Source organism: Copidosoma floridanum, unplaced genomic scaffold (assembly GCF_036245765.1).
Source record: "Copidosoma floridanum isolate Cflo_tuat_1 unplaced genomic scaffold, Cflo_Japanese_pri ptg000022l, whole genome shotgun sequence".
In the NCBI taxonomy this organism is placed as follows: domain Eukaryota; kingdom Metazoa; phylum Arthropoda; class Insecta; order Hymenoptera; family Encyrtidae; genus Copidosoma; species Copidosoma floridanum.
This window is the reverse complement of record NW_028321899.1, coordinates 7,137,942-7,162,052: the sequence shown is the minus strand read 5'-3', so window position 1 is coordinate 7,162,052 and position 24,111 is coordinate 7,137,942. Positions and strand designations below refer to the sequence as shown.

The 24,111-nt window shown below is 31.0% G+C and overlaps 1 protein-coding gene across 1 annotated transcript in view; it reads right to left on the bottom strand.

Annotated features, from left to right (window-relative positions):
• Positions 1-24,111, bottom strand: part of EndoA (SH3 domain containing GRB2 like, endophilin-A) — a 730,848-nt gene that overhangs the window by 488,084 nt on the left and 218,653 nt on the right. The window contains exon 3 of the mRNA XM_089594978.1: positions 18,087-18,155. Coding sequence (XP_089451104.1) covers positions 18,087-18,155 — 69 coding nt within the window. The remainder of the gene's footprint in view (positions 1-18,086; positions 18,156-24,111) is intronic.

The following is a 24,111-nucleotide window of genomic DNA, read 5'->3' as shown; positions in this document are numbered from 1 at the left end:
CAGAGAGTGTCAGCTTAACTGGCAAGGTGTTCCACTGAAGATACTTACACTGTGCCCATGGATTCAGGTAGGATGCGAGGGAAAAGGTTTAGAGATGGGTGTGGCAATTTACCCCCACACATAGGTGGTGAGTGGGTGGCCCCCGTGACTAGGCCAAGTAGGCTGTCGTGGTAACCCAGTATAAAAAAAATAAATAAATAAATAAAAATAAATAAATAAAAAAATAAATAAAAAAATAAGCAGCTTAATTAACAAATTGTGTTATGTTAACTTTAAAGAAGCAATCTGACTCACTCTCTAACACTGATAGTTACTGTTGAGCAACTGGATAAAAGAGAAAAGGCGAATATTGGTACGTGCGAAAAGTTTTATACTGTTCCATTTCTTGAGGATACGTCTGATTGGGGACTCAAACATCCAGTAAGATCTTGACCTAGTTACTCTTGATTGACGCAAGCACAATTGTGGTGCAATAATTATTAAGTAATTGATGGTTTAGAACGCTGATCTTTCAGATTTTACATTTTGGTACACATTGGTGTCAATATTGTGTGCGTTATTTGTTGTAGATCATACACAGTAATAAATAATGACATTACTGACTGTTACAATTTTTATGTGTAGTAGTACATATTGATGTTGTGAGACCAGTGAATAACTGCTTATAAGATTGTTGGAGATTGCAAACGTAGATCAAGATTTTCGATAGTAGCTCTTTTTAAAAGAAGTAAGTTGTGTGTCACTCGATTGCAGAAGCAAATATGCAGCTCGATGTTTAAAAATCGCTGAACATTCGCTTTTTATAGTTTTAAATTACAGTTAGGTATTTTGAAATAAATAATATCCAGCATATGATATGAGATGTCACATTTATTTTTCTTTATTCAATATAAGTCTAGTATATTAACTACTACCTTATTTGAATTTTCAGAGTAATACAGTTTACATTATCATGAAAAAGAGGGAAAATTTATAATAACTTTTTAAAACTGCAGTATAACACTAAAAAAACTTGTATAATTTTTTTTAGTTTATTGATTGTTACATGAGACCATATTTTATTTCGATCAAGCATTGCTCTTGATCGCAAGAAACCCTTAAATTAATTCAAACTGTATCCTAAGCTGAAAAACAAGTATTTATAGTTAACACTATGAGTTATACACCTTTACACATTGATTATTTCTAAAAGAAGAAGTTAATTGACTGCCATGAAAAAATTTCCCCGACTCAGATCTTTAACGTTTTCATAAAAAAGAATTGAACTTGGATTAAATTAAAATTTAAGGTTGATTTTTTTAATAAACTACATTATCATGAGACGAAAAACATTTGAGTAATAGTTCTACAGTCTTTTTCTTCATAGTATTTTTAATTTATGATGCAATAGATAAAATATATATGCATACACATTAAATTACATAAGGGTTTATTGATAGTAAAAGTGTATTTTCCGATTCCTTACGAGAAGTTAGCTTCAGAACTTGCAGTGCTACCAATCTAATCCAGCGCGGAAAAATTCAAAATCACTAATGCGGCAAATTTCAATGTTAATAATGAATCAAAAGAAAACTCCACCTCCACCTGTAAAACAACTTTTTTTTCTTGTTCACCCATGGTTCACCCACAGTAATAGTTTGGTAATGGCTCTTTCGTGAGCTTCTCTTGCTTGAGACCTGTGTTAAAAATAAACAAATCCTACTAACCCAATAACCCAAATCCTAAAAATAAACAAGTACCAACAGAAGAATTACCGACCGCATATTTACATTCAAATTTATCGCCTTAATAATTTAGAATTTTCTGCATGGTCATGTGGCAGCATTACGAGTTCTGCAGTAAACTTCTCGTAAGGAGTCATTAAGTACACATCCGTCTAATTGATAAACCTTGAAAGATAGGAGTATTTTTTAATTTATGACATTTCAGCCACCTTGTTTTTTTTATTTACTAGAATTTGAACGCAAACAAAATAATTTTTAATGAAATTAATAATTACGTCTAAATATGTAGGTTCAATGGAAAATCTTCATAAAGTACGAAGAAAAGCGCTCACTCCACATTTTTCTAACACGTAACTAATTAATTTTAAATAATAGTATTGTTTGTACTATTTTTACCATTTTTACTATCAGACAAATTTGGATTGAAGCAAGTCAAGTAAAACGACAACTGTTAAAATTGTCTTTTTTTTTTGTACAGTGGTACAGTAACATTAGTAACAATGTTAAATAAATGTTCCTCCTGTAGTTTCCTTACATGGATCTTCGGTTATTTATTTCTATGTATAAGATATTAATGATGAGCTATAAATTAATTACATTAATACAGAAAAAAAGCATATATTTATCAGACTCTCAGAAACAATGTACAGCCTTAAGAGTAGTCTGCTTGAATAACTATTGATAAATTCTGCTCGTCTGTATGTTATACATGTACTTGTACACATATGCTCGCATAACATGTTAAGCTCTAACTATGAAAATATAAACTGATGAAGCTAGCTTTGCGCTAGCAGGTGAGGTGGTGCTAAGGCGCTTCCGTACTCCAGTGAAGATTTGAGTACTAAGGTAGGAGTAAGGAGGAAAGTCTGTGTAGTGGAAAAAGACAGAGAACAGTAAACAGCGGCTATTAGGTATAGTAAGAATCTGTACATCTATAAATACATGTCACTCGTTTTTGTGTTATATGTTCATGTCCATCAAGTCTGTCTTAATACCGGTCTAACTGCTCAAGAAGAGAAGCAAAATGAGGCTTAAGAAGACAAATACACCAAAATTTTGGTTGACATACATTAATCAATTCATGCAGCTTAGAATGCTGGATGAAAGTAAAACTTATTCAATAATAAATTTTATTGTCATATTAATAAACCATTTACTCTCAGTAGTTATAACGTATATTCCAATAAGAAAACAAATTATACAACTTGACTATTGATTTTTGTAAGTTATTAGAGCTATGTTTTTAGTACGCCGTTAAGGATGAAGAAAAAAAAAGACATGTGCATTGTGTATCGTACCCAAAATACCTAACATGTAATAGTTATACCTTGAACATACGATAATGACTCAACTAATGATATACTTAGTAAGATTTTTCAAGACAACATTGAGTAAGAAGAACCGTATTTTTACTAAAAGATATAGAGTTCAGTTTTTAACTTCACCTTTACACAGAGACGATTTCTCTGACCATTTATGATCTCCTGCCTTATGAGTCACTTGACTATGTTTGGGATGTATGTTTATCTCCCATAATTAAGTAAAAACATGAAGAGTTTCAGTCAATAACCAATACTAACACACGCTTAACTTGGCAGGGATCCATTCTCTGAGCAGCTACTTGGTTCATTGTCTGACCTGCTTCTCTGCTGTATCTCCCTAAATGTTTACTGTTAATTTATGTGAAAGTTAAAATGGTTTTATCTACGGAAAGTCAATTGACCCACTTACTTGATAGTTATCGATCGCAATGGCAATCGTAATTTGCTTCAATCGAATCGCGTACGTCTGACCACTTTCCAGCTCTTTAAAACTTAATGGGATATTCACTTACTGGCTCAATGTAAGTTCCAGTTTTTTTTTTTAATACTCTCATGAATTTTTATACAGTTTTATTCATGAAAAGTGCGGACAATCATGAGAAATTTTTATTGGTACTTCAAAATATTCTATTATTTTTTTAGGTCCCTCACTGCCTTTTTAGTGGCTCACCTTCTCTAGCATAGCTTGTTTTGCTACAATACATGTTAACTTTTTCATGTGGCATAATGTAGAGCCAAGTATGAGCTACCTTGTGTCTGGCTTGATACTTCCCTAAAATAATTTTTTTTAAACATTTTGTCGCTGTCATTCATTTCTTAATCCTTATAAACTTCCCACTCATGGTATATTTATTACTTTACACTTTTGATTGACTGACGACATGGCTTGAGCGCTCAGGTGAATGGTGGCTGTAATTTTCAAATCTTTTAAAATTTGCTCAAAATAATTCTTAAAGTATGTTCACTGATAAGTTGAAGATCGCTAGACCACGTCTAACTCCTATCGATATAAAGCTATCAACGATTTCTAGAATTGTAAGTGAAAGCATTATTTGATATGTTATTTTAAAACGATCGAATATGTTTTCTATTACTGCAGCAACGGTCATATATATATATATATCATTCAAATAGTAAAAAGAGTGATTTTTTGTGCAGTACATTCTTTGAGACGGTAATGGTTCAAAATTTTCTTCTGATACCCACAGTTGTTTTTGATAAAGCATCCATGTTTTTTATACACTATATATTTTCCGAGAGCAAATAGATTTAATACTCCTTTCACGTCTACTTTATTTGAGCCGCATCTTGATATTATCATGGCCTTATTTAATCTTGTTTAAACTGGCCTGTTTTCTATTGTCATTAGTTAGTAACTAAGAGTCTCTTAAAGAGTCTTGGGGTGATAGTGAGTCGGGTGAAAGCATATTTTTTTCATTGTGAATATGTTACTCTGTGGCATTTTTTTGCTAAAGGCAGCATCTGCAATTCCTTTTCTTTTTTTCGACAAATTTTTATTTGTTTTAATCCTAGAGCTTCCATAAGCATTTAATTTTGCATGGTAATTAGACTTCACTGGTATGTGTCTTTATCTTGGTTTTATTTTAACCCTGTTGAAATAGTAGTATTGTTATACTACACAAGTTTTTCTGGCTTTAATAATGTAGTTTATTACAAAGCTTGCGTATCTTACTCGCAAGTCATTAAAAAATAAATAAGCTAGTCAAACAGACAGTTACCTGTTATAATTAGTTCTGTTTACTTATATCAACTATATAAGGATTCTAGTAATTATTTCTTATTTTTTTCTGAGCTACAAGCTCTATTTTTGCACGGATTACTATGTTTTCTTATCATTTTATCCTCTTTAGTGTTGTTTTTCATACGCCTTGAGCCTTTTAAATTTGTATCTACGTCACTAGAATAAGTTAGTGTATCCCCACCATATATAATCTTCTTTCGGCACCTTGTTTTATTAAAATTTGATTATATCTATGTAGATCAGATCTTTACATTTCAAAGTTTTTGTTGTTGTTAATTTTTTAAATTTTTCTGTCTCATTTGCAATATAACTTATTCATGTCAGTAATGACCCTGCATCACTGTACCCCTCATCCTCTTGTTCTTCAGCTACTCCAAACGGCTCTAAACGAGAGAGTTAAAAGTTTTTTATTGTATTAAATTATCTTTGATTTGGTTTGTACGTTACTTACTATTCACTAAAACACTTCTTATTTTTTTTGGAGAAACTACCTCATTTTCTATGCTATTCTGACATTTTCATCAGCTAACCATTTGAAGCGTTCTAAATCTTATTTCGTATTGCTGTAGGTTTTCCACAAATATCATGATGTCATCTATGTAAACGTCTCTTTTTATTTTTGCAAACTAGCAATTACAAGTATAACGACTATCATTTTGTACTACAATAGTAATGTGTGGCTCGTAAAATTTTTTTCATTTTACAGCTATTCCGGGTCTTCATATGATTAGTATTTAGCTCTCCATTGCTGTGTGCATGCGTATGCCATCGCTATTGGTATAATAAAGAATTGCCTTAGGTTTATTGTAAATTAATCATTTACTCAGCAATAGAAGCCAAGATCTTACATGCTTTGGTAAAATAGCTTTCAAAACCAGTACTAAAAAAATGACACTTTATCAGAAAAACTACATTAAAACATAAATAAAGAAATATGATATAAGTTATAAGTTCTTAATTGTATGTGACTACTGCAGAACAAAATTTAAAACTGGTACCTGCGCAATCAGCACGTGATGAAATTAAGTTGAAAAACTTAATTGGAGTTCTTCTGTATGAGTTTGGGAACTGGACTTGACATTAACTTCTGTACAAATTATATGAGTAGATTTTAAAATTGATATGATAGTGTTCATTTTTTTTCGGGTTACAGCAACAGCCTATTGGCCTAGTTGCTGAGATCACCCTTACTACCTATGTATGGGGGTGCATTGCCGCATCCATTTACCATTCCCTTAATTAATATCAAATCAATGCTATACCATGGATCAGCGCTCTCTGCCGAAGCATTGGATCCAGGCTAATTAGAATCCCTGGAAAAGACCCATCTTTCAGGGATCACTCCTGGCCCACTAATCCCTACCTATAGCCTCAACACTGTTTTACATTCACCCAAGCCCAAAGATCCATGGAGCAAGAAAAAAACTCTAGAATTATTCTGAAGGAAAATTTTACGGAAAAACGTGCCTCAAAATATACAGGGCTGCATAGAAACTTTTTCTGTTGATAACAGTTTTTGAAAAAATCTGCACTCACCGGAAACCGAGCCCATCACCCCTAGAACGACGTTGTATAAGGCACAAACACACTTACCACTGAGCCAACGCTGCTCCTTGTGATAGTGTTTATTACAAATATGCTTTGAGAATCTTAAAATATTGGTAATTAAAAAAGATTTCAAATGATTTTTTACATCGGAATTTACTGATGATAAATGGATAGATTGCTATTTTGATGTCAATTAGGCAGAAGATATAAATGATAGAAAATCAACGATAGGTTATGTCATACATATGTATAAAAATGTAATTTATTGGAAATCTAAAAATCTATAGTGAAAAAAAGCCTTTGACATCAGCTGAGTTTGAAGATCTAAATTTGCAAGTTAATTTAAGATTGTATAACATTAATTTTTTTATTTTAAGATTAAAGTATATGATCCAATTAATACATATGTAAGATAATTCTAAAACGATAGGTATATCAAAGGTTGGAAATTTTACAAAAAAATTAAAGTACATAGAGACTCATTATCACTTCTTAAACGTAAGTTATACAAAACACGAAATTAATATTGTAGAAGTTGATTTAGAAAATAATGTATCAAATATTGTTACCATAAAATTCGGGAGAAATAAATTTGAAAGGTTTAGAAGTATTTTAAATGTCAAGTAGTTTTAGATACCAAGGTTAACAATCAGTAGTCTTTAGTACTTTCCTGCATTTATTTCCGTCCAGCCTTACGTGTTGCAAAACGATCCATGTAGTTAAATTGCATAGGGATATAGAAAACTTTATTTTTCTCTGCTGTAATAACTTATCAATGTCAATTTTTATTTGTATTCTCAATATTGTCCGTTATCTTGCCCTATTCTTGACAGTTAGTTCATCCAGTGTCACTGTTATTTTATATTAAGTCCATAATTAGTCCTTAGCAGTTCCCTGTCAAAGCCGAAGCTGAAAGGAACGATTTATATTAGTCCTCTTATATGCTTTGTGTACTTTTTAATGCAGCTTGGATGAGCTGTCAGATTAGAAATTTAGGGTTTGTCAGTCTTTTTTATGTATGGACTGTAGTATTTTTAATGCGTGATTATATAGACTATTCATATTGTTTTAATGACATTTTTGGTCCCAATTTGTGAATGTACATCTTAATTTATTCTTTTGACAATCTTTTTAGTTTATTAATTAATGCTTGAGTTTTTGCTTAAGATTTTTGTGATAATTAGATTTACTATAGCCTGGTGAAAGCCATTTGAATCATCCTCAGTATTTCTTAGTAATTATAATGATTCTTTAGCTTCACAATCAAGCAAATCTATCTTAGATAAAAGAATTCTTATCTCTCATTCTTCAGTACTGGACATTTCTACCAGTACCTTAAAATTTTAGTTTTTGATTATTAAATTACCAAGGTACATTTCCTTTCTTACATTTTGTAGACATTGATATTAGGCAGTGCTGACAGCAATATATGTCCTGTACCTAATATTATGAGATAATAATAATAACAATAATTATAATAATAATGGGTCAATAATTACATATAATACTAAGTCAGTTAGCCTATGAATTACATTTCTCCGTGTGGTGGATGAAAGAAAACTGTATGTGGGTGTTTGGTTCGAAAGTGCTGTGATGGTTAGAGCTTATGTACGTAGATGGTTAGAACAAAATAAAATAGTTACCGTGGGCCAAGACACTAAGGAAAAAGCCAGGTGTCCCAAAAGATAGGTATTGCCAGTTTAGTAGGTCAGTTCAGTTAATATTGCTAAGAACATTGTAGCGAAAAACCAGCATTCTTAGTCTCACTGCAAGTCATACACGGGAAAGAAACCTGTACCCTCTTTTATCAAGGCATTCTCAGATGAAGAAAAAAAAAAACAATAATACTAAGATACGACACTGTATAATTCTATATATAGGTATAATTATGATTTATGACTATTTTTTTTCCAGCATTCTTGTTTGTGTGGTCATCTCAGACTTCATCAGCTCTCGTTTAAACTTTGCATAGTTTTTTGCAGTTTATTTATTATATTCCTGTGGTCTGTATTAAATTAACATGCGTAGTTGATTATTTAATTGTTCTATTTGTTCAATGTTAATTTGTGTATTGTTGGGCTTTTCCTTTGTCATTGAAACGGTTAGTAAAAGATCAGCTTACGTTGATGGTATAAGTTGTGTTTGGTGATATAAGAAATTTTTTTAAATAATGAAGGTCCCTGTAATTCTGTAGTGAATGACACATTTAATTTGTACCTATGAATTCCATTTTTGCTGATGTCTTTAGCATGTAAGAATTGTATACTTCTTGTTACTAGGAACGATTTTTGAAATTGTACTTGTGTAGGTGTGTTCTACGCTATGGAGTAAACCTATGATTGCAGATTGGTAACCTCAAGAAAATGTATAACGGAATTGAATTTTACATGGTATCTTCCCATTTTGCCCAGTCCCGCTGATCTTGCAGCTCTACACAACACCATACCCCATTATAAAAGTGCAAAGGCAAAGAAAAAATTAATTAATATTTTTATTTAATTTTTAAGTCTTATTCACTAATCTACACCAAATTCTAAAAAAAAAAAAAATTTAGAATCAAACCAGCAATCTTCTACACAATCACCAAGTACCTTCTCCACTTTCATACAAGTAACCCTGATCATGAGACACTCCTTTCTCATTGTTATAGTATGGTTCGTAACGTAATTATAATTTAAATTAAAATATATATTCACTATTTATAAGCTTATTTGGTTTGATTAAACATTAAAAATTTATAAATTATCTACGTGATTAAATAATTTTTTTTACATAATAAAATAATTTTTTCCTCAAAACATAGTTAAAAATATTTTGAGTAGCTGCTTTTCTATACTTTAATTATCATCTATTTAATTTTATTTCACTTATTTATATCAAAATAAATAAATTGGTCCAAACAGATTCTTAATTTTTTTTTTAACTATCAAAAATTTATCAAATAGTTTTGCATTTATTCTTTTTTTTTAATCAATGGTTTATTCCCACAAAATTCTATTAATAAATAACTTGATCAATATTATTTGTTATTCTATCGCAGTTTTACTATTCGTAACTCAGGTAATTTTTTAACTTGACGACCACGACGTTCATCATGGTCATCAGGGTCAAACTTCAGAGAGAAAAGAGAAGTAAAAATGTGCAGCAACGCTGGCAATTACTTAGCTCATGTTTATACACCTATATATGTACCAGTGGGGCTCTGCCCCCAGCGCCCTCTGCGGGACAATCCCCCAAGCATTATATTAACTTAATTTACGAAATTATGGACTTGTTATCAAATCAAGTACAACTAAGAAGTTATCTCTTTATCTCTGTAAAATTCTATTACTTAGTTTGTCTTACTTTTCTTAATGATGTTGTTACCATCCGGGGCATTATTTTATTAACTATTGTATGTTAAAATAACCATTTTTCTTAAATAAGATCGTTTCTACATAAATTTGAATTTTGAAATTTCGCACGCAGCTCTGACTTCCAACTCAGTACTTGATAGTACCACCTATCGCTCGCCAGGTGGCGACGACTAGTCCTTAGCGAAAATCACAAGTAAGAAAGCGACGTAAAGTATATAAGACGGACTGTGTGACGACTGATTGGGATCGATCCGAGATATGCAAATACGTGTAATGCATACCTCTTAAGCCACTCAATTGACTTAAAACAGTGATAGTTAAGTAGATATTTAATAAATATCTCTGTACCAATACAAGACTTTTGTCTATACCTTCTTTTCCCTCGAGCCTTTTCCTAAGTCCTATCTTTGGATCTGGGTGCTCATGACCTCGCCCCCTTTAACTCAGGAGTGGAGACGGTTGACCCCAGGCCAACAGATAGACGATTGTATCACTCAAGGATATGCGGTAGTCACCTCCATAGAACTCCGACCAAGGAAGGCTACTCGGGACGTGGCTATCAAATTCCCTGAAGATTTTTTCGAAGGTATAACCCAACCTTCCACTGGTCACACTAGAAGTGATCCCACTCAGAGGGTACGGACCATCCCTTTAAAACCAAGTACTTTTGTTCCCCAACGGCCGCCTCTACCTATTACACCCTCTCCTGCTACGAGCCCAGAGGTGTTGGAGGCTCCCAAGCTGCTCATCCGGAGTGTAGTCCAGGTATTACCCCCACTTTAAGATCCCGAGACCTCTCGACATAGAGAAGATCATCGAGGTGAGTCCAAGAGACCCCGGCAAGGGTAGGAGAGATGGTGTCTTGTAATATTGTACTAATATAAAAAAAAAAATAAAAATAAAAAAAAAACTAGACACACACTAGTCAACCTGGCCACCAACTCGTTGAGGCCTCTACGAATTACCGCTCAATCGCCGCACCTCTCCGATGAGTTGGATTCCGATGAATCAAACGGAACCACAACGCCAACAACATCGGAAGCAGTGCTACCATCGTTGTTCGACTTAAAGGGACGGCTCAAGTCACTCGAGAGTGACTCTGATCTCTTCCAACCGTACTTCCCTATTCAAAGTCGCCCAGCCCCAACGGCCACTTTTAACAATGTTACTAATCTTTTACTTAATTTCAAATATATATACAACATATAGTTTCGTGTACTATATTTTATCATACGGTCAATACAACATAGACTTAGAGGTAAAGTATTCGTAAATGGAAAATTTATTATAAAGACTTTTTTGTGATAGCAGAATGTACATGTATGTATGAAAATATAAATCAAAAATTATTATACAATATTAAAATTTACAATTGCAATAATTTTTTTGTAAATGTGATTACAAAAATTAATTCAAAATAAGATTCACAATACGTATGTATTAAAAATCACACGATCTACACAATTGACTAGGTCTTAATTTATTTATACAAAGATAGAAACAATTTCATAGCAACAATGTTGTGTTTGTCTCAGAAAATAAAATTATGAAATTTTTATTATTATAAATTTTGCATTGAAAATTTATTACGATTTTTGTGATAGTAAGATTTCGAATCCGAAACTAAAAGATATCCTATTCTTTAGTTTAGTAATATTAATTTTAAGCTAAACTTTAAGATTTTCAAGATAAAGGTCAAAGTTATAATATACGTAAAAAGTTTTGTAGTGTGAGTATTTCTATTTTTTTTTAAGTAAGAACTTAAATTTTATGATAAATGAGTAATTTTTTTTGTTTTTACTTGTTCTAAGTCTAACTTTTAAAATAAATTTAAGTTTATTTCAAAACTAAATTTTTTACAGAAAAAATAAAAAATTATAAAGAATAAGCTTTGAAAAAAAAAAATTTATTCGTGAAACGATTAAAAATCTCTTGCTATACAATATTTTCAATGTTTGATTTCTTCTCCGAATCATTTTGTATAAATATATTGTTAGGATTCTTACATCCTCATACCAATACGTACAGTTGTCCCAACAAAGGTCTTTTGTAGCAAAATCCTAATCTGTCGAAACTTTGACCCTTCGAATTTTTTGAGTTTCGTACAAAAAGCTAGAACTAATTAAAACTGTTTTCTGTGTATAATTAACGGTAACAATATTTTTACTGGTATTTAAAGTAATTCTGGGTTTGAAATCTCTCTTACTATATTTTAACAAGTTATTATTTCTGCCTTTAAATTAGAGTTTAATATTTTTGTTATTCGTAGTCTAGTGCCATTGCACAAACCATCAAATATACTCCAGTTTCTTATCAACATAACAATAGCGTATATTTTTTTATTGTAAACATAAAGGGGTTATCCTTGATGTATATAATTCAGTATTTATTTTGGAAACTTTGTTTATATTATCTTCAGTGCGATCACTACCTTTATATTGTGCATAATCTATACTGTAATAAGTATGTACTGTTCCTTGATTAAAATTAAAAATTTAATTATTTAAAATACACGAGCATTCGTTATGTGTTGTCAAAATAACTCTTTTTAATTAGCTACTTCTACCATCCCCATACATTTACTTACAAAAGTTATCAGTTTTCCATCCCTGAGGAGTTTAAAAAAAATTTATGATTCCGTTTCTAGTGTCCTTTAACAATAATGAAAATTTTGTATCTGTACACCGCATATTATTCTTCAATTTCAAAATTTTTAATTGTTTCCATAGAAGTTAATACTGTATAGTTTCACTTATTTCATAATAACAATATAATAAAATTATAGAATTTTCAAACCCATGCCTTACTAGTGCAAGTATATGTCTAAAATCGCCTCCTAAAATGAACTATTTTCCACTGAATGGAAAAATTATTATTACATAAATTTTTCACACATTTATCCATTATTTTCGAAGCTTTTTTAGAGATCATTGAAGCTTCATCTTCAATAGTTACATTTACTTTTAGTAATTTTTTTGATCAGTTTCGTACTTAAAACAAACTTTCAATATTATTTAAATCTAATGGTAATGAAAATGTTCTATGATTTGTTATCCCTTTTAGTAATATAACTAAAGAACTTCAATATCGTTTGGTCCGAAATATTTCAATAATTCGAAAAAATTTTTATGTACGTACAAACGTTTTATATTATACGTTGTTATCCGTAATTTGTAAATTAGCAAATGTTGTAAGTTATATTTATAAAAATAAGAAATTCAAAAAATAAATACGTAATTATCTGTTTTTTAAATGTATATCGGTTTTTTATATGTATTAAAAATTTTTTTCAGATATTTCCTCGCAAATGGAATAAAAATTGGGGAAAAAATTAAATTCATTGATATTATCAATTAAAAAATTAATACATATACTTGATACATATATTAGGCCACACAATGCAGTTGAGGTAAAAATATATTACGAATCTCAAACAATTTCTCAAATACTTTTAATAAAAACTTATATTTCAGTTTGAAAAATTTATTCATCTGCAATGTATGCAAAACAAAATTTTCGAACCCTGAAAAATTAATGGATCATAAAAAGACACATCGAAAATTGTTATACGTTTGTGATTTTTGTAAAATTGTATTTGCTTTGAAACAAAATTTTGTCAGGCATCAAAAGGAACATAATTTAGAAAAAACATTCACATGCATACATTGTAATGAAAAATTCAAAAGATCGACACATTTAAATAGACATATAAAAATTCACAGTAAGTGTGAAATGTAACAAATTTGTACAAAACGTGGAAAAGGATTTTCAAGATTAGAAAATTTAAAAAGACATATAAGAAATCATAATTTATAAATTTATAACGTATAAATTTTACGAAATAAATTTCTTTATTTTTCTTTATTACTACAGAATATTATTAAAAAAAATTTTACTGTCATACAATTTAAAGACTTTTTAAAAATATATCTTATATACTGTCACACAATGTAAAGTCTTCTTAAAAATGTGTTGTAAACTCCCAAGAAGTGTTTTAACTGCGGAGAAGGGTGGGGGATGGGTGGGGGATGCATGAGGGATGGAGGAGGATGTAATAAATTAATGAAACAGCCAGAAAAAAACAATTACAAGATAATTTGAGGGGAATGGGCAGGGGATGGGTGAAGGATAGAGGGGGATGGAGGGGGGTTAGAGGCTAAATCCCCGAAAAACAACTATGTTATATAGGAAGATATATACACTCTTATGCATACTCAACCCCTTGTTTTTTTATTTTAATAAAAAAACAACTTGTTGATTTACTTAAAAATCTTATACGTTTATCTCATAGTTATCAATCATACAAAAAAATTAGAAAATTTTTACACACCTTTTTCCTTATAAATTCTATTTAACGTGATTATTTTATAAGTTGTTATAATAGATTAAGATTCTTTCGTTCTATTAATGTTAAAAACGGTACATTTTACCGATCCACAATTTTCTGTAGGTAAGCTTGTACGAGTGTGCATTGCATATTTCAGTAATACCTATCAAAAAAACCTATGTGCGATGAACATCTTGCAGTGACATTAACTGGCATATAATATACTAATAAAGCAGTACTATTGTTTTACTGAAAGTTTTTTGTCAGCCTTTTCCTAGTTGACCAACAACTCTCGTTTATGCACTGCTGTTATTTGGATTATTTCATTTTATGTTTTGCAATTTTTTGTATTTTATACAAATTTTGTCATTCAATTTATTTGTGCTAACCTGAATTTTAGGTTTGGTTAATATGAAAATTTTCTGTTATGTTACTACTAAAATGGACGTTTGTGAAGTATATTACACGTACTTCCGGTTGTGAGGAAAAAAGTTCTTTTGGTTAGGTTTTACTCCTCTCTATCCTTTAACTGACTTGATTGCTCATGATGTTTGAGCCGACCTAGAAGTTAATACCGGATAAGTTCAATGTTAAACTTTTAAATTTATCTGTTGTCTCGTATGTATTTATGTCATTTATATGCTTAATATCTTGCATGGGTTCAATTAAAATGTAAGTTCTTACTATATTTGTTAATGGTACAAATAACACTTTTTTTTCAAATTAATTTGAAATTTTCAAAACACCTAAAAGAATGCCTGTTTTCTAACTTGTCTTTAAAAGTGAAAGGATATAAGAAGTAAGAAAATTTTACACATTAAAGTTGTACCAATACATACATCCCAATTCATATACTTGACAATATTTTGCCAATCTCCATAGATCCCTTGTTTTGGCAGTTTACTATCTTGTTGCATCCTCATGTTTGCAAGATCTCTCAGCCTTTAGTAAGAAGCTGCTGTTTTAAGCTCCTGATGCACTAATTTTCTGTTCAATTTTGGATCAATCTGTCATATCACTAACCTTGACTTCTGTCAGTGCTCAAAATTTGTAGTTCCAAATAAATTTCTTTTCTATTTCCTTTTTCATTTAAATTTGCTTCCTTCAGTTATACACGGCCAGTAGCTTCTTCTGTCTCCCACATTACATACCGTCTGCACAATACTTACAGTAACAGCCGTAGGTACATGTATAGTTTGGTATAGTTTGATTTCACTAGGTAGTCTATCCACACCACGCGCCATTGCAGTGACTGCAAAAGAGGCCGTTCAAGCGCCACCACACCCAGTTTTTTACATTTTATATTCATATACGTGTGATTGTATTTCACACTTGGCTTGTTGTGTAATTTAAATTATAAAAACTAACGGCAAACGTTTACCAGAAAGCCAAATAAACTTCGTTTTGGCGAAGGATTTCTTTCAAGTGGCATTTACCACTCACGGTTGATTTTTTAAATTAAGATAAATAAATAAGCTTTTACATGCCATATTTAAAAAAAATATTCAAACTTGTGATTGATTGAGAATATTTATCTATATTCAAATACTAATTACCACTGCCACCCAAGCATCATTAGGTTTCGAGTCCTTGGATGTGACTATTAATACAATGTTTCTAGAGTTGCTTAATAGGGATTTGGGGTGAGATTAACTCTGCCAAGACCTCATTCCTAAAAAATCTCAGATTATCATCTGATTAGGTCTGTTAAATTGAACTAGATACACTGGAACCTATAATTACTTAAAACAATAACGTTACGACAAATAATACCGTAATATTATATAACACGTACACAAAATCACCCAACTATTAACACCGTAACCCAATAACCCTATATCTCTACAACTCTTTATTTGAGAAAAAGACTATGTGACGATCACTCTGCATAACTGCGAGATGTTACACAGATTAAGAATGATTTAAGCTCATGAAATTAAATTCCCTACTCCTCCTAACACCAAACCGCATAAGCTTATAAACTTATTACACTCTTGTCCTACATCTCAAAGTTTTTTAAAGAGGTCATCTTTACTACTGCATGTTATTGCAGAAATTAAAAATACCTTATATCAACGAAAATGATCCTTATGACTTCCCTCACAGCATAACCCTACAACTCCATAACCCTTTCACTCTTTATTTTATCCCTCACCACCATAACTTTTTAACTTAATTACTCCATAATGTAAAGAACAGGGGGGGATTGGAAAAATTCGCATTACTGTAAGCTTTTTCATGGGTTCAAAATATCTTGAACCCATAAATTAGTTTTCTCAAGCTCATGAAGTTCCTAAAAATTTGTAGGACCATCAATAATAGTGTTCCTGGATGTACACCATGGAAAGTTTGCAGGATCAGATTTTGCACATCAAATAATCATTACAAAAACTTTCTAAAAATGACAAAAATATAAAGTGAATAACAAGAGTGAGTAATTTTCAAAATAATTAAAATGAAGTATTGATGACTAGGTTACAAAAGTTTCAAAAATAACTGAATTTTAAAGTAAATGATTGGATTAAACGGTGAAAAAATAAATAACTGTAGTAAATGTAAAATGACTTTAGAAATAATTTTTAAAAAATTATAACGGATAAAACAAAAACAACATTTGTTCAGTTATGCGTATTGCTCTTTTATTTCACAAATTTTTTTACCAATTTTTACTGCTGTAGAAGGCTCCATCTACATAAACTTATAATTTTTTGGCCTGTTTTCTTGTAGTATTATATTTCACATTAGCCAAGTCATAAGCTCATGCTGAAAAGCAGTTACTGATTGACAACACCATCCCCTGAGTGCATGCTTTCTTACCGTGACTGTACGTTAATTCTGAGACTTGAAGATTTCTCTGTATTATAAAACGCTTACGTTTACCTGCCACTATGACATGCAACGTTTGATCTGAGTACTTATCAAAACAACGTGATAACTCTACATAAGAGCGTAAAAATATATACAGAGGAAACATAAGGTACTTGTACTCATGTAAAATTTTGAAATAATGTAGATTCACGGTTAAAAACGATGTTTCTCCGATCATGAACATAAATATATCGGATTTTGAAGTATACAAATATCTGATTAAAGAGCTAAAAAAATAACGAGGCTCAATTTTGTATTGCTCAAATGTACGATGTTCTATTCAGTGAGTATCAGGCAAAGCTGAGACAGGTGGGCCACTAGTCTAAAATAAGTTAAAGCTAATATTGACAGAACCCTGAACATGAATGCAGAAAATAATATAAATAAACAATATTCTCTGGAATCTGAAGTAAACAATTTAATCTAACTACATTGTACTTATTGTCTTAAAACTTTTGATAGATAACTAGGCAAAGTTAATTTATTTAATGTTAAACTTTATAAAAGCTTTTAATTTTAAGTAGAAATTATTTCGTTTACCATACAATTTGTTTCCATGCAACGTATCAGTTTCTATTGGCATCGTTATTTACATTTTAAGGAACGTAACCGATAATGTGACTAAAATTGTAATGTGTAAAAAGAAATTTTTGGTAACAAAAATAATTCTTAATAACAGTAGTATGACATAAAAATTTCATTGCCAGAGCGTGTTAAGTGTTCTTGTACTGAAGGAAAATTATTATTGTAAAAAGCATGTACGCCGAGACAGTATAGGAAGCAATATCTCATTTTCTTAAATGCCACTAAAAGCCGTAGCTTTAAAAAAGTCCTTTAAACAGAAAACATTTCTACCTAAACAAATTGTAAAAAAAATTTCTATTTAGTAAATATGATAGCTTAATCGTAAGCGCACCCATTGGTTAAAATGTTATAAAATAAATTTAAAAAGTCATAATATTATTCGTTTTTAAAGCTTCATTAAATACTTACTCATAATAACACTTTTTTCTAAGGATTTTCATCTCAACAATCACATTTGTTCAGAACTATCTTCGGTAGATTTATAAAACTAGTGAAAGATCAGAAATGAGCGTAGAGAAATCTAATTTAAATTTTATAATATGATACTAAAGGACTAACAAGAACTTAGAATTCAAAATACTATTGAGAACTTACCCTCTCCATATCCATAAAATCCACATCTAGTTTTGTACCTTCTGCACCACCCATCTTTTCCGTCATATACTGTAACAAAACAAAGCGATGCCCTTGTAAAATTAAACTAAAAAAAAATATAAGGTGAAAGAATTATCAATAGAACTAAATGAATTTTTCATTTTTAAAAAGGTAAGCTTTTAATTTCGTGGAATATTTATTTGAGGCAATAAATTTTTATAGATACAATTACTCTTGAGGCTATTTTTTTTAACAAACTTAAGCGATTGATTATGCAAAAGGTGTCAACAGAAGTATAAATATGATAAATTGCGTGGTACCCTCCTTTCTAGGGTGTATTCTTTGGAAGCTCCTTTATGTGCTCGATGCTTTTCCTAGCTGATGAATAATAGTAGTACAAGCTAGCCTTATGAGTAGTAGTAAGCATACATTAATTAGCCCATCACGTTTCTTTGTTTATGATATGTACAGCTATATCAGATGAGCGCACAGTGGCTCGGTTGACTGGCCTGCGGATGAGCACGCAGGAGACCACGGTTTGATTCCTGGCCAGTATAACTCTCCCGAGCCAGTACCTCTGTGAATTTTCACATGTGCTCTTCCACCATGCAATGCTCCTTGTGAAAGGGATGGGTGACTTTCTCGAAGCAAAGTGGCCTACCACGTTGCTCCTTCGCTCTTAAAGTGGTGTATGTGTCATTATCACCGCACCAATGAATTGAAAACTGTATCCACTAACGTATAATGTATTACCAATAATGTAACATGTAAACAACACTGAAATATTGTAACCAATGTAATGTAAAATGTGCTTTACTATAACAAGGCTATATTATTTTGTACCCGTTTACAATAAAGCCTAAGAATAAATACACTTCGGTAGTAGGTACTTAAAGAAAAAAAAACGAAGCTATATCAGATGCAGTAACCCACTACAGCTCAGATCACATCGTCCAGATTAACCCACCGCCTTATTCCCCATGTCAACCAAGGAAGGGGACAGCCACTCAACACTCGAGACAGCTTAAAAGTGTACCAGTATCAGTTTAGTGTAAGTGGTATGCCTGTATGTAAGGAGAACGTTGTAACCGTCGCTTACTTCTATACAGGACAGGTAGTCCGCAGGGAAAAGGCGATCCGTCATGAAAAATGGAATTAATTCCATACAGAAAACCATGCATGCAAGGGGACGCGACAAACAAGACCCTAAATTATCTATAATGTAGCATGAACAGGACATTTTGTAAAAGTCAATTTTTATTAAAAAAACATGAAAATTCAGGCAGATAACAAAAGATTGTTTGTTTCTATGCTAATTTATAAGTATTTAATAGGAAGTTTATTTGAGTCCAAGTTAGTTGAATTTCATTCATCATTTATTTAAGTAATCACAAAAAACTGCCAAAATATCCGAAAAATTTAAGAATTTTGTACTTTAAAATAATAAACTTTAAAGTCTTAAAAATTTAGCACATTATGTATTATTACTCTTAACTTACAAAAAAATTTTGTTACAAAATATTCATTACTTTTTAAGAAAATTTAATGGTTTATTAAAAAAGTCCGTGATGATGAATGATAAACTAAACTACTACCATCACCAAAACTTTGTTCATCCCAGGCTTTTTTTACGCAGAAATCATAATCTTTTCAATATATTATCATCGTATCAAAAAGCATTAACTTTAACGTTCAAAATGGCATCAACAACACTGCGACTTTTTTGGGCTGCGTTGTTTTAAAAATCAAGAGCGAATAAATTTACTGTCACAAAACTGTTTTTTTTAAGTGGTGGCATTTTTCTACAAGTTTACAAAAAATAAGGTTACTCTAGAACATTTAAAAGCTGAAAAAATTTTGTTTACTGTTTAACACACCAACTGGTTATTTATAAATATTAATGGCTAAAATCTTATACGCATCGTTGATAAAATAAATGTAAGGTGAGGTAGCAAACATAATAAAGAGAACGGATTAACTAGTATATAAGTTTATCTAACAGAACGAATAAAGATTAATAACGATTCTTACAAATACCCTCACGACACTAAAAAAGACACAACGCGAGCGTGCGAACCTGGCAACGGCCATAGTCCACCTGCCTAACACCTCCTTACTATATATATACTCTGGCTCTCGTCGTGTCTCTACGAGTCGTATCTACGCCGTACAAGAGATGTCGATAACTATAATTAAAATAAATTTACTTTTATTCTATCACGCCTTCTTAAAATTATATAACATTTAACATTTCTTTGAATTTTTCAAACATGTAACATCCTAATGGCTTTGTCACAATATCTGCGACATTTTCATTCGAATAAACTTTTACGATATCAATTAAATTTTTTACACAACAATCTGCAGTAACATAACAATCAATATGATCACCTCTATGATCCCTTTCATAAAGTAATATTAAATCCTTTGTCAAAAATAAATATTTCCAAACTTTAAACGCATATTTAAAATGTGGCTTATCATAACTGTTGTGGAATCCACTGAAATAATTAACACAAAAACAAACATCGCGTCTTGTCCCTAAACCTATATACAACAAAGCTCTAATTAATTTCCTCAATTCAATCCCTTTACATGCTTATTGCGCTAGTTCTGGATTTAAATTTTGTTCCATCAAAACCGCTTACAATTTTGAATTTTTAATATTATATTAATTTGCTAACTATGTATTTTTTTTAATCAAGTGTCATTTCTTTTTTTTCATAATTATAATCAATATTCATACCTCAATAAGTTTTAATCTCTCCTAGATCTTTCATCTAAAACTTTTTTGCCAACAAGCCTTTAATAATTAACGTTAGTTCTATTTTCACCACAAATCAATCATCAACAAACAAAATTAAATAAATAGTTTCATATTCATTAGTTTATACATAAAGACAACTATCATTTTTGCTTCTTACAAATCCTAACTCTTTAATATATGTATCAAATCATTCATACCATAGTCTTGGACTTTTTCGGAAATCATATAGAGCCTTATTTAATTCTGAAACTTTATCAGTATTTTCTTCATAACCTCTAGGTTGTTTAACACAAATCTCAGATTTTCCTTTACCATTTGAAAAAGACGTTTCTACATTAATCTGTTTAATAATTAATTTATTGCGACAACCGTAGGCAAATAAATTTTTCAAAGTCTGCATTTTAGAAACTGATGAATAAATATCTTCGACAACTTCAATCTGTTGAAATCTTCTTTTTAATAATCTTACTTTATCAATGTCATCATATTTTCTTCTATAAACCTATTTCAAGTCTAAAACTTTCTTATTAAATGGTTTTTCAACTAACTCCCAAGTATTATTTCAAATAGAACAAGACATTTCTCTACTTATTGCATTTTTCCAACTTTTGAAATCATACAAATTTATTGCATCATCAAAACTTACTTAACTTTTTGCATTCACATAGTTAACATATAGAATGCCATTATAAACAAAATTGTTATCTTCATATTTCGCAGGTTTTTATACATTCCTTTTTGAACGGCTCAACTCAATAATTTCATGATTATTTTTATTCTGTCCATTTTTAGACCCTTGTTTACTTTTATCATCATCATTTTGAATTCGATTTTCGAATTCGTTTGCATGTTCAGTTTTATTGTGGTTCATTTTACTTCTAACCATTGGAGTATCTTCCTTAACTACGTCAACATGTCTAGCTACTATCACCCTACCATTTAATAAAACTTTTTACCCTTTTCTTTCATAATCTAATATAATTCCAATTTCAGCTCTATTATCCTATTTAGATTGTCTCTTTTGTTCTGGTATTCTTACAAAAAATTTACTTCCATACAAACGTTGAATTTTTTACAAGGTTTATCACCAAACATTCTCTCATAAGGAGTTTTATTCTTCTGAATTCAAAATTATCTTATTTTTTCAATATGCAACTGTTTTAACTACTTCGGGCCAATACATTCTCAGTACATTAGCACCTGTGCTAGTAGACATCGTGACATATTCATACAATCCCTGTTGTATTTTTCTGCCGTCCCATTTAACTTATAAACATACGGTGGGCATGGTTCAATGACAATTTCTTTTTCTCTCGCAAAATTATTCGCTACGTGCACAATTTTAAGCAGTACCACCAAGGGAAAAACGAGAACTATTGGTATGGCACAGCAGAAGGCAATATTCGCGATGTGTGCTTGATACCTATAGGAGCACAGCACCTCGATGGATACTCGAAAGGTTCTGTGTTTATTATATCACGAATTAATACAATATCTCAAGTGGTACAATCCTATGTGAATAACTAAAGACAAAATTTGTACTACAAACACTGTAAGAGCTTGAGTATTACTTCAACACAAGTCCGTGTACTGTGTGATACGTGATACGTTTTATTATTTTGCAATGTAGGTAACACAGACCTCTTCTGACCAATCAGAGAGCTCCATTAGCCCTATACCGGCGTGTTCACACAGTATGTACACACATTCATACGATACGCTGAGAGGATTAGGCCCCACCTAAAAACTCTAAGAAATACACAGTATACGATGTATTTCATTGCGTTTTTAATGAACATGCATGAGTAAAATATGTACTACTAATCGTAATTTTATTAAAAATTTAACCCTTAGAATGGTTGTCGATGTATAAACACATAACTTTCTGATGAGAGTAATGCTTAGCAGTCTGCTAGTAGAAGACAAACATATCGTTTAGTTTCACATATTAGCACAGATATTGCTGCGATCGCTTTTTCAGCTTGTGCACGTAGCTAATAAACATCTTTATTTAAATATTTTTTACCATTATTGCACCCTAATATTTTAACTCTTTTTTTCAGTCATATTTTTCGTTGTATTGTTAAAGCCAATGAAAAAAATTATGAACGTCACTCTTTGATTTAATTACAAAAACTTTAATTGTCTTGCTATGATCATCAATAAAAGTCAGAAAATATTTTTCTCCACTGTAAACCATTGTACTATGGGGCCAATTCAAATCAGTATATATTATTTCCGAATTTTCCTTTCCCCTTTTTCTATTATCCTTCAAAGGCAAATTATGTATCTTATTTTTAATACAAATTTTACATTTAAAACAGTCAGACTCAATATTTTGCGGTAATCTATCTAGTAATTTTTTATCACACATTATTTTTAAATAGTTAAAATTAACGTGACCCAATTTTCTGTCAAGCATTTTTCTTCTGTCATTGATTTTTTAAACTTATTTGTTAAGTTTAATTATTTTCTTATTACAGAACTATCTAGAAAATAAATAAAGTTTTTCTTATATGCAACTGCTATTAAATCTCCAAATTTATTATATCTAATAAAATAACTTTATTATTATTTGTAACTTTACCATAGCTTATCAAATTTCTATCCAGTACATTAAAGTATAAAATATCATTAAATTTTACTTCTTGATTTAAATCATTAAAAGTTACTAAGATATTTCCTACTTTTGTTGCTTTTAAAAATCGACTATCCGGTACTTTTGAATCAATACATTTATTATAAAACTATATGATCAGAGCAACCGCTGTCTAATAGCCATTCAATACCATCATCGCAAATATTATCGACTTTAACATTCAAATTTTCTATTAAATCTTCTGTTACTTCAGTACAAAAACTATTTTAATGACCATAAACTGTATTTTCGTTGCGCTGATCCTGGTCTTGACGCCACTGTTGCCGCTGCTAACCACCGCCATTTCCTCTTTCAGTTCCTCGTCCGCCACCGCCACGGTGCTGCCAATTATGTTGCAGCAGATGCACGCCTCCTTGTTGCTGCACGCCACCCCTTTGTTGTTGCTGTTAGCGCCCACCTCCTCGCTGCTGTGTACTGACACAAGGTCTCCCTGAATTTTCATCTTACCTCATGTTTGTGCTTGTACACTAAGCCTAGAAGTGTCCCATCTTGCCGCACTTAAAACATGCTTTGTCTTTCTTCCTCTTTAACTTGAACACACTTGTATCTTTGTTACTTCTTTTTTCTCTCTTTTTAATTTCAATCATTTTAATTTTACT